Raw genomic sequence first — 12,220 nt, 5'->3', positions numbered from 1 at the left:
TGTAACTATAATTGTGAATTCTAATGAATGTTCACAGCAAACCGTTGTCTATGAAATACATACCAAGCACTTTGACAAGGACTGAAACTTGCTTTGTTCCACTGGCATTTTTAACTGTTAGTGTGTATTTTCCACTATCACTTCTGTCACAATACTTGATAACTGCAATGGCCCTTTTGCTGGTGTACTGCAGAGATATCTTTTCACACAGGTCCAATTCTTTGTCACCTTTGGACCAGAAGACCTTTGGTTCTGGTTTCCCACCAATGGCTGCGTCAAGAACAAGATCAGATCCAGCCCTTATGGTCACAATTTCTCCATGCAATCTGGCATCCAGCTCAGCCTTTGGTGGCGCTATCAAAAAGAGATAAAAATATTAATGTTACAGTATTAAAACTGCAAGCTATACAATATTTTAAATGACCCAGGGGAATGTTTCTTACAATATTCATCTTTGCAAGTGACAGCACCAGTAGATTCAGATCCTCTGCTGATTACACCAGCTGCATTCTTGGCTAATATACGGAATTCATATTCTTCTCCTTCACTAAGAGCTGTCACAGTAAAGCAGTTTTCTGAGACAATGGTATAGTTGCATTTCAACCAGCGTCCATCTCCAGCTTCGTTGTATGGTTTGCGTTCTATAATATACCCAATAATTTTGCTACCGCCATCATAAAGTGGAGGAGACCAGCTCAATGACACTGTAGACCTTGTGACATCTGTTACCTCTGGTCTGCCTGGTGGATCTGAAAGAGGACAATGTAACATGAAAAATCTAATTCTGTTGTTGCTTAAATAATAAAGAAGAAATATACTCTAAAAGATACACTTACCAACTGGGTTTTGAGCCACTAGAGGTCTGGAAGCTTCACTAGCTTTGCTCACACCAGCAGCATTTAGGGCATAAACTCTGAATTGATATTCCAGACCTTCCACTAGTCCTGTGACTTTGTAGTTGCATTCAAAGGATGGCACGTTGTTTTCCTTCACCCAAAGAATGGTATTACGCTCTTTCTTTTCAATCCAGTATCCAGTGATTTTGCTGCCACCATCATGATATGGTTCTTCCCAGCGAATGGCCATGGCATTGGCAGAAACAGAATAGACCTCTGGCCTGGTAGGTGGACTTGGTGGGACTGATTGTAAAAAGTAAGAGAGAAAAAAGTTAGATATGGCCACTAATTACATAAACCAGAAAAAATAATTTCTTAAAATATATGTGTGTGTGTATATGTTTGTTTTTACCGAATGGATGCTCAGCAACTATTGGTGCTGATTCCACGGGCTTGCTGACACCAAATCTGTTTTCTGAGCTGACCCTGAAAGCATACTCCATGTATTTGGTGAGATGAGTGACCTTGATCTGTGTACGTTTGACACTGGAATTTATCAGCTGCCATGCTGTTGTACCAGATTCTCGTTTCTCAACTATGTAGTTTGTAATATCAGTGCCACCATCATCTTCAGGTTCTTTCCATGACAATACACAGGATTCAGCAGAAATGGATGATATGTCAATAGGGCCAGTAACTGCACCTGGTCTTCCGATGACAACCACTGTGACAGCAAATGTTTTCACACCAGCTGTGTTCTCAAGTGTCAAATAATATTTGCCAGAGTCACCTCTCATGCTGTCCTTCACAATCAATGTAGTTCTATCCTTTGTTGTCTTGATGGTCACTCTATCAGTTTCCTTGAGTCTCATTTCTTCAAGTTTCCATGTTACTTTTGGAGCTGGTCGCCCACTAATTGGTATATCAATAGTAAAGGTGCTTCCAGCTTTGCAAGTTATAAGTTGTCTAGTTATTCCACTAAGATCTGCTGTTGGTTCAATCTGTGGCTCTTTAATAATAACAGAAGAGAAAGCTTCTCTTGGCTCACTGTAGCCTGCATCATTCTTTGCCTTGACCCGGAATTCATATTCATTGTTCTCTAGAAGACCTTCAACTGTGAAAGTAAGTTGTTTAGTGTGACCAGCTTCAACCCAATAGTCAGATCCCTTTTGTTTCATCTCAAGAAGATACCCAGTGACTCGGCTTCCACCATCATGGTCAGGTTTCAGCCAAGCTAATACTGCAGAAGATTTGGTAGTATCAATAATATCTAGTCGCTTAGGTGGAGCAGGCTCCTCGGTGGCTACAACTGGCTCTGTTAATTCACATGGTTCGCCTACACCATATTCATTTTCTGCTGAAACACGGTAGTAGAATGGCACACCTTCTGCAAGATCAGTGACCTTAAAGATTTGACGAGTACATTTTGAACTCACTACCTGCCAGCTACGACGGCTTGCTTCCCGCTTTTCCACAATGTAGTGATGGATGCGGGCACCTCCATCCAAAACAGGAGCATCCCACATTAAAGTAATAGAACCTCTGGTCACATCCTTAAAGGTAATAGGACCTGGTGGGCCAGGGGTGTCCAGTACCTTGACAGTAAATGCAATAGATTTGCTACCACTGACATTTTCTACAGTAAAGACGTATTTGCCAGCATCATTTCTATTGCAGTTCTCCACAGTCAACGTACTGAATGAGTCAGTTATGTGAATGTCAGCACGCAGGCTAAGGTCTGAGTCTGCTTTAGACCATGTAGCAGTAGGAACAGGTTTGCCTAAAAAGGCAATAAACAGCCGAATAGTTGCACCTGCTCTGACAATGTGAGTCTGCTTGAAGTTTGCATCAATATCAATTTCAGGTGAAGACAGTCTGTCAGTTGCTTGGATTGTAGCAGGAACTTCACAGCTTTCTCCCTTGCCTGCACCATTGACAGCACTCACTCGGAATTTATAATGTTCACCTGCCTCTAAGTCGGTGACAGTATATTTGGTTGCAATACAAGTCTCTGCATTGACTTTATGCCACTCTCCTAAGTCAGCTTTGCACATTTCAATGACGTAGCCAATTATTTCCATGCCTCCGTCAAAAACTGGCGTGGTCCATTCCAAACTTACACTTGTCTTTGACGTATCTGTCACTTTTACAACAGTAGGCGCACTTGGTGGGTTTACTGGCTCTCTACATTTAATCAGCCTGGAGACAGCACTTGGAGGTCCTACTCCTGCAGCATTTTCAGCCATAACTTGGAATTCATATTCATTGCCTTCAGTCAGGCCAGTTACTCTGTATCTTGTCTCAGCAATGGCTCTCTTACTGGATACTTTGACCCAGCGGACACTCTTTTTTTCTCTTCTTTCCAGGATATACTGGTTGATTTCATTTCCGCCATCGGATTTTGGCCTAGCCCATGTGAGTGTGATACTGTCTCCTGTTACATGGGTAGGCTCTGGCGTACCTGGTGCATCAGGAACAGCTGCAAAATGAAAAACAGCTTAGAAAACATGCAACAAAAGTTGGTAACTGTGTAGTTATTTGTTCAAGACATAAAGGAAACTTACTGTATGGTATTTGTGCTATAATTGGATCAGATTCTAGTGGCCTGCCAACACCAAATTTGTTAACTGCAGAGACACGGAACTGGTATTCATTGCCCTTTATTAATTTAAGTGCAGTGTAACTGCAGGCTTCACAGTTATCTTCAACTAATGCCCAGGCAATCCTACTGGTTTCACGTTTTTCAATCACATAGTGGGTAATGGCAGCACAGCCATCATTATCTGGAGGCTGCCACCATAATGTCATCTTCTCTCCAGTAACGTTTGTGAATCGTATTGGTCCACCAACTTTTCCTGGAGTATCTGTGATAATAAAGCATCAGAGTTATAATTTACTTGTGCTGCCACTTAAAATGTAAATACTATTTGAGAATAGCTTACTAAAAATATGAACAAAGTACCTTGTACTCTGACTGTAATGTCTTCTTCTTTGGTGCCTGATGCATTCTTGGCTTCTACCGTGTATATACCACGATGGTCCCGAGTGGCATCTCTAACAAAGATAGTGCTAGATCCAATAACATTCGTTATTTCAATATTCATCTTCTTTTCAATCTCCTTTCCATCCTTAAACCAAGTCACTTGAGGTACTGGACGGCCTTTGATAAGAACTTTAAGTCTAATGCTCTCTCCAGCCTTAACAGTAAGGCCTTCAAAGTGCTCAGCACCGAATTCAATTGTTGGAGGAACTAAGAAGAAAGATAAAATAAAGTATACACATTCCATCATATTTATCAAGCTATTCATTCCTAATAAACAAACAAGTAATAAAGGCATATATAAGACTTTCTCTTCTGACTAGAAAATTCAGAATTTTTAAAATGTAGGGATCAATATTATATTGTAAGCTGTCCTATCTGAAATTTTATATCCTTAGAATTATTTTTTCTATGTTAGTCCACGCTCCATCATATTAAACTATAGGTTAAAATATTAATTGAAATGTGTTGGTGCAACGTGCTGAGCTATTTTAGCAATTTGCATTTCTAAATTCTGCATAGCAACAAAACCATTACCAAACCTAAGACAGGCATATCTTTGCAGTTGCCACTTGTAAACCACAGAATCACAAATTAAGGCCTTTGGCTCAATTTCAAAGTTATCTGTACTCTTTAGTTCCTGTAGTCAGGCTTAATTATTGTGAACACCTTCAAGTTGTTAGAAGCTCCTGCCTTACTCAAAAGGGAAGGGGAATTGCAAGCCCCTATCCACAGTGACCCAGCCAAACCTCTCATGTTGCTCAAGCTCACCTTGTGATGTGATCTAAATCCTAAAACTCAAGCCCTGGTCTATTCCCATACTCAAATGTGTCAAAATGTTTTGGAGCAATGGCTAAAACGACACAATGTCTCTGCAATAGACTACTGTCAAAGGTGCAACAAAGAAAAGTAGCGAAACCATAACTAAATGTTAACACAGTAGCAAAGACAGAGCAGGACCCCACTGTGAATTCCAAGATGCATTCAGTAGCAGAGGAAGGCAAAAAACTCCTCATGATATGCTGAAGGAAAAACTGCGCTGTGGCCCCAAATGTAGCAACTGGTTAAATCCTATGGATCCCTGCTGGATGCTGGTCTTGCATCTAACTCTGCTCTACCTTTGGGTGGAGTGGGAGGGAGAGGTGGGGAAAGCCTGCTGCTCCTGGAAGGAGTGGTATACACTCCCTCTCCAGTCAGCAGCTCATATACCCAATATAAGCTAAAAGGTGCCAGACAGGAGCTTAGCTGGATTTAGAACCTACCATATAAAAATGCAAGTGTAACATACTAAATTAGTAATAAATAATGCTTACCACATTCATCTCTGGTCATGATATAGCCTGAAGATTGTGATGGTGGGCTGACTGTTCCGACAGCATTTCTTGCAATCACTCTGAACTCATATCGGTCACCTGGGCTAAGTCCTGTAACTGTATATTGGCATTCACTGATATCAGTAAAATTGCATCTGAGCCAGCGGTCATCACTTCCTTGCCGTTTCTCGATGCTGTAGGCCACAATCTTACTGCCTCCATCATGCAATGGTGCAGTCCATTTAAGGGTGACAGTTTCCCTGGTGATATCAATATAATCAGGAGTGCCAGGTGGATCTGAAAGGGCAATAATTACATACAGGATTATTTTTATTATAAATCTGCATGATGGCTAACAATATATTACAATATATACATTTTCTTAGTGAAGTGCTTGTTTACTCACCTACTGGAGACACAGCCAAGGTAAATTTGCTTGGCTCACTAACTGGACTTACACCAGCAGAATTTTCAGCATATGCACGGAATTGGTAATCCAGGCCCTCAATCAATCCAGTAATTCTGTATTCTTTACCAGATATTTGTGAAACATTAACTTTCTGCCATAAAATGCTGTTTCTTTCTTTCTTTTCAACATGGTATCCAGTAATTTCTGAACCTCCATCATAAACTGGAGCATCCCAAGATATTGTCATTCCATCAGCCGTTACATTGTACACAATAGGTTTGCCTGGTGGGCCTGGTGGTCTGAACTGGTGTTTTGCTACAACATCTGCTGAGACAAGTGGTGGGCTTACGCCATATCTGTTTTCAGCACGAACTCTAAACTGATATTCGGTGTCTTTAACTAGGTTAGGAACTTTGAAAGTTGTCCTAGCAACACTAGAACACACCATTTTCCAATTGGTTTGTGAAGTTTCTCTCTTCTCAATGCTGTAGCAGGTGATTTCTCCTCCTCCGTTGTCTTCAGGAGCATCCCATGACATAACAACACTGTCTGCTTTGATTTCATCTAGTCTTATGGGTCCTTTTGGTTTTGATGGAGGACCAAGAGTTATGACTGTGATTGTAAATGACTTTCTGCAAACTGAATTATCAAGAATTAAGGTGTATTTGCCACCATTCTCTTTTTTCACATTCTTGATGCTTAAACTTATTTTGTTTTCAGTTTTCTTGAAGCGAACTTGTTCACTTTCTTTAAGAGGGATGTTGTCCTTGAGCCAGCTCATAGTTGGTCTGGGTTTACCTTTATATGGCAATTCAATGTGCATATTATGGCCAATTCTTACAGTAATTTGTCCTCCAAAGATATCAGAAAGGTCAACTTCAGGTGTTATTACAAAGTCTTTTACTGTAATGGGTCCAACAGTAACAGCATCACTCAATCCTTTTTCGTTTTTAGCAGATACTCTGAATTCCATGACAGAAAGCTCCTTAAGTTTTTCAACTTCAAATTCACATGTCTTACTTATGCCTGCATGTGACCATTCTTTTTCTTCAATCATTTTCTTTTCAATAACATAGTCTGATATAATGCTACCACCATCGAAGTCAGGTTTGCTCCACTGTAAGGTAACAGAAGTCTTTGTAGAATCTTTCATGGCCAGATCCTTTACAGGTCCAGGTACTTCCGCGGGCTTCACTGGTTCTGAAGTCTCACAAGGTTCTCCCAATCCATTTTCATTTTCTGCAAGAACTCGGAAGAAGAATGCAGTCTTCTCTGACAGGTTAGTTACCTTAAATGTTGTATGAGAACACTTAGTTGTAATAGTAGACCAGGCTCTTTTGGTGGCATCTCTTTTTTCAATGACATAATTTGTTATTTCAGAACCACCATTAATGAGTGGTGGCTCCCATATAAGTGTAACAGTGCCACGAGAAACATGTTTAAGCTGCAGTTTCTGGCAGGCTGATGGTGTATCAAGTACTTTAACATTCACAAATGAAGATTTTGGTTCACCAATTCCATTCTCGATTGTGAGAACGTATTTTCCCGTGTCATTCCGAGTAACTTGAGGAATAATAAGTAATGTGGATGATTCTGTGTTCTGAATGTTGTATCTTTCATCAATTCCAAGATTCTTTTCACCCTTTCTCCACATGACAGTTGGAGGAGGTCTCCCTTTGAATGGAATCATTATCTGTACATCTTCACCTGCTTTAGCTACAATGGAGGTTCTGAGAGCAACATCCAGGTCAATCTCTGGCTCCTCTGCAGAAATAAATAATAGTAAAAATACGAATAATTTGGAAAACAAAATATAAAATTATTTGAAATACCAAAACCCTACAAAATGATAATTAAATCAATTAAAGGTACATACCAAGTATATCTTTAGCTTGTACATATTCTGTCATTTCAATAGGCTCTCCTTGCCCAGCACAATTTATAGCAGATACACGGAAATAATAATTGACTGCAGGTTGAAGATGGGATACAACATACTCAGTTGTTCTCACTTCTCCTCTAGCACTGACTACAGACCATTCTTCTTGTTCTCCTTCTCTCTTTTCCACTACATAGCTGGTAATTGCACTTCCTCCATCATAGGCAGGCTTAGTCCAGCCAAGGGTGACAGATGTCTTAGTAGTATCCACAACCTTTAGCTTAACTGGTGGCCCTGGTTTGTCTGTAAAAGATATTTGTCCTCAGTTATTCCCAGACAATCCCATGAAAGTCTGCCCATTATAACTTGGCCCTTAAACAATGAGATGTGTGTGTGTAAATTATTTCTTACCAATAGGATCTGCAGCTTTGTAGAAGTCAGACGCTTCAGAGAATGGACCTTGTCCAGCTGCATTGACAGCACAAACTCGGAAATGATATTCACTGTTTTCAGTTAGTCCTGTTACTTTCTGTCTGGTGTCACGGATAGTTTCTTTAACAACCTTGAACCAACTTAGACTCTTCTTGTCACGTTTCTCAAGGTAATATCCACTTATTTCACTACCTCCATCTACAGTTGGCCTGTTCCAGACAACTGTCATTGAATGCTTGGTTATCATAGTGACCTCTGGTACACTAGGTGGTCCAGGTGTAACTGGAAAAAAAAAGAAAGAAAAAATTACAGTAGTTCAATACCACTTAAAACTAAAACATTCAGTACTATTCAGTTGTATTAGTTAATATACGTTTCTCACCAAATGCATTTTTAGCTATAACTGGTTCAGATTCCAGTGGATCACCAACTCCAAATTTGTTCACACCTCGGACACGGAACACATACTCATTTCCTTTGATGAGTTTTGTGGTAGTGATGACACATTCCTCTAGTTTTTCAGAAATTAAAGACCATACTACCCGACTTGTCTCACGTTTTTCAACAATGTAGTGTGTTACAGTTGCACCACCATCATCTACTGGAGGTTCCCACATTATGGTAATCTTTTCAGCAGTGACTGTCTTGAACTGTATAGGCCCACCTGGAGGTCCTGGCTTGTCTGTTGAGGACAGGAGAAATGAGACATACATACATACACATTATATATTTATATATATATATATTAGTTTAATACAATAATTCTATTATTCTAATTCAATACATACCAAGTATTTGCACTCTAATGTGAGCTGATGCTGAACCCATGGCATTCTTCAATTTTAATTCATAGTTTCCGCTGTTAAAACGAGTTGCATCTTTGATGAGTATAGATGCAAAGTCTGTTGTGTTTTCAATAGACACTTGTGCACTGGTTTGTATCTCTTTGCCATTTTGGAACCATTCAATTGTAGGTATAGGCTTTCCTGAGATGCCAAGTTTCAGCTTAACTGCAGTACCTGCTTTGTATTTCACCACATCTGTGTATTCTGGTTGTACATCAATTTCAGGTGCACCTTAAAAGGGGAACAAAAAAGAAATCAAAATGGTATAAAGATTTCAAACCACTCAGAGGATTCAAAACCATACCAATATTTTTATTAAGCAATAATAATAGAGGTAATTAATATAAGGCATTGTATAATATACACTATGCCAGGGGTCAGCAGCCTTTCAGAAGTGGTGTGCCGAGTCTTCATTTATTCACTCTAATGTAAGGTTTCACGTGCCAGTGCTATATTTTAACATTTTTAGATGGTCTCTTTCTATAAGTCTATAATATATAACTAAATTACTGTTGTATGTAAAGTAAATAAGGTTTTTAAAATGTTTAAGAAGCTTCATTTAAAATTAAATTAAAATGCAGAGCCCCCCGGACCTGTGGCCAGGACCCGGGCAGTGTGAGTGTCACTGAAAATCAGCTCGTGTGCTGCCTTTGGCATAGGTTGCCTATCCTTGCACTATGCAATACTTGGCAGTGCCTAGATACTATGGTCATAGGTGTTTTAGATATGCAGATAGGGAAAAAAAAGATAGGTCATAGCTATATGTCACATTTCAGTCCAAAAGTTCTCAAACTCTTCGCAAATTAAATAATACATTAATTACATCACTACTAAAAAGCATCCACATCTCTGGGGAAGGACTGCATCTAGGAGGACAAATGGTGCAACACACACTGCACAACATTTGGGGGAAAGGACATTTTAGCCAAGGACACTGGGGCAAACCTCTGCTCCTATGAGAAGTGTCACAAGATCTTTAATGTCCACACACAGCAAAAACAATCTCAATTTCTCAGGTCTTGTCCAAGTGGCCCAAACACAGTCAACTGTATGGAACTCAAGTTATCTACATTGGGAAGATGAAGGGCTCAATCAGTTCTGTTCAGATTGAATCTTTGTCTAGTGAGGCTAGATAATGCAAACCCAGTGCTTAGAGCATTATGCTAGCCCTCCAGTTTTTAAACTCAGCTTCTTACAATTGTTTTCTAAAGACTAGGATTCAAGCACTGGTTATATGAAACAATTCTGACTTTGAGCCCTTAAACCTCAGGGTTGCTTTCAATGGAACACCATCTCTGGATAATGTCATCTTGAGCCCTGAAGAATCACAAAATATTATGTAATTGCAAAACTCTTACCATATGTATCAACACACGTGATAGGACCTAAAACATCTGATGGATTGCTAATGGAACCAACAGCATTCTTAGAACAGACACGGAATTCATACTGAGAATTTTGCGTTAGTCCAGATACAGTAAACTGAGTCTCAATGACATTGGTGAAACTGCCCTTTGTCCATCTGCCATTTGGAAGATCACGTTTCTCGACAATATAACCAGTGATCTTGCTACCGCCATCGTAGGATGGTTTTGTCCAAGAAAGACTGACAGACGTCTTGGAAATATCTGTGACACGAACATTTCTTGGGGATTCTACAGTAAGAAAAAACAATAGTATTTATAATTAATAGCAGTACTAGCATTGTCTGTTGGCTTACTGTATAGGAAAGAACATTACAGTGAAAATGGTGATTTCCCCCCCCTATAAAGTACACACCACAAGCATCAATTGCAAGAACTGGATCAGAAGGATGGCTTGCTTTTCCAATGCCAGCTGCATTTTCTGCATAAACCCTGAATTCATAGATAAGTCCAGCACTGATGGTGGTGACTTTGAAGTGAGTTGTGCGAATAAGGGTCTTGTTAGCCTTCTGCCATAAAATACTGTTCCTATCTTTCATTTCCAAATGGTATCCAAGAACTGCACTGCCTCCATTAGTGACTGGTTCATGCCACCCAACAGTGATGCTCTCTCGGGTGACATTGGTGACCCACGGCGTGGAAGGTTGTCCAGGTGTTGCTAGAGACATTAAAAGAAGCAGTTAATATATCATTAAAAAAAAATTAAAAGCAAGAACAAATGCTATGTGAGAAACTGATGACTTACTGTATGGGAGCTTAACAGTTACACATTGTGAATCAATGTGGTCACTGATTCCAAAGCGGTTTTCAGCTTTGATACGGAATTGGTATTCTTCTCCTGTTGTTAGCTTCATGACTTTAATAATGCTTCTAGCAACTGTTGCAGACACCTCAGACCAAGCAGCAGTACTTGTTTCTCTTTTCAGTACAATATAGTTGGTAACTTGACTTCCACCATCATTATGCGGTGGCTGCCATTTGAGAGTTACGCTCTCTTCAGTGATATCACTGACAACAACAGGACCAACTGGAGGACCTGGTCTGTCTAGCACTACAATGTTAATGAATGATTTAGTGGTTCCACTGGAGTTGGCAGCAGTGATGTCATATCTACCAGCATCACCAGCCATACTTTCTTTAAGGTTAATGATGATACTTTCTGCTGTGGTTTCTGTATTAAACCTCAGGGTTGCTTTCAATGGAACACCATCTCTGGATAATGTCATCTTTGGCAATGGTTTTCCAGAAATTGGAATTTCAACCTTTAGGTTCGATCCCGCTCTAATGTACACAGTGTTATGTGGGAAGCCCTTCATATCAATATCAGGAGATTCTGAAAAACAAAATGTTTCCAAAACATTAAAAAATGTGAGTTTTTTAAATTGGATATGTTTTTATAATGTATGCAAACATTTCATCATGTGTTTTTTAATGTCAGCAGACATACCCAGTTGTTCTCTCACTGTAATAGGGAGCAGGAGTTCTTTAGGATCACTTAGACCAGCTTGATTTTCTGCACACACTCTGAAGAAATAGTCAACATTCTCTTTGAGACCGTGAACAACATGATGAGTTGTCTTTACAACTGCACATTTAATCCATTTTTGCTGTCCTTTCTCAAGAGCTTCAATGAGGTAGCTCACAATTCTGCTTCCACCATCATGTTCTGGTTTTAACCATGACAGAGAAATGCTGTCTTTAGTGACGCCAGTTACTCCAAGCTTTTCTGGTGGGCTTGGTTTTTCTAAGATAAAAAAGATTCAACATAACAGAATAATCAATACAACATACATTTTCTTCTTACTTTGGCAAGAATGTGATTTGAATTGAGAAAAATATATATTTTAATTGGCATCTATATGAATAGATTTTTTATACCTAGATAATTGCAATATTTAAAGTATAAATTCTTAATGGTTTACTCTTATATTTGTAAAACCCTTATGCACATCTTTAGTGCTGTATAAAAATTAACAACGTATAAGTAATAATAATTATTACAACTAATAATTATTTTATGTTAAATATTTTAAGCATATATA

General features: G+C 39.3%; 1 protein-coding gene across 1 annotated transcript in view; it reads right to left on the bottom strand.

The window, feature by feature from the left end:
- TTN (titin) overlaps window positions 1–12,220 on the bottom strand; it is a 310,422-nt gene that overhangs the window by 18,925 nt on the left and 279,277 nt on the right. The window contains exons 306-321 of the mRNA XM_054044429.1: window positions 11,626–11,922; window positions 10,924–11,511; window positions 10,534–10,836; window positions 10,113–10,409; window positions 8,698–8,985; window positions 8,292–8,591; window positions 7,889–8,191; window positions 7,475–7,780; window positions 5,596–7,362; window positions 5,190–5,486; window positions 3,799–4,086; window positions 3,401–3,700; window positions 1,249–3,315; window positions 837–1,139; window positions 444–749; window positions 64–354 (exon numbers count right to left, since the gene is read on the bottom strand). Coding sequence (XP_053900404.1) covers window positions 64–354; window positions 444–749; window positions 837–1,139; window positions 1,249–3,315; window positions 3,401–3,700; window positions 3,799–4,086; window positions 5,190–5,486; window positions 5,596–7,362; window positions 7,475–7,780; window positions 7,889–8,191; window positions 8,292–8,591; window positions 8,698–8,985; window positions 10,113–10,409; window positions 10,534–10,836; window positions 10,924–11,511; window positions 11,626–11,922 — 8,301 coding nt within the window. The remainder of the gene's footprint in view (window positions 1–63; window positions 355–443; window positions 750–836; window positions 1,140–1,248; window positions 3,316–3,400; window positions 3,701–3,798; window positions 4,087–5,189; window positions 5,487–5,595; window positions 7,363–7,474; window positions 7,781–7,888; window positions 8,192–8,291; window positions 8,592–8,697; window positions 8,986–10,112; window positions 10,410–10,533; window positions 10,837–10,923; window positions 11,512–11,625; window positions 11,923–12,220) is intronic.

Source organism: Malaclemys terrapin, chromosome 11, assembly GCF_027887155.1.
Source record: "Malaclemys terrapin pileata isolate rMalTer1 chromosome 11, rMalTer1.hap1, whole genome shotgun sequence".
NCBI classification, from domain to species: Eukaryota; Metazoa; Chordata; order Testudines; family Emydidae; genus Malaclemys; species Malaclemys terrapin.
The sequence above is the reverse complement of the archived record's forward strand: the minus strand, read 5'-3'. Positions and strand labels throughout refer to the sequence as shown.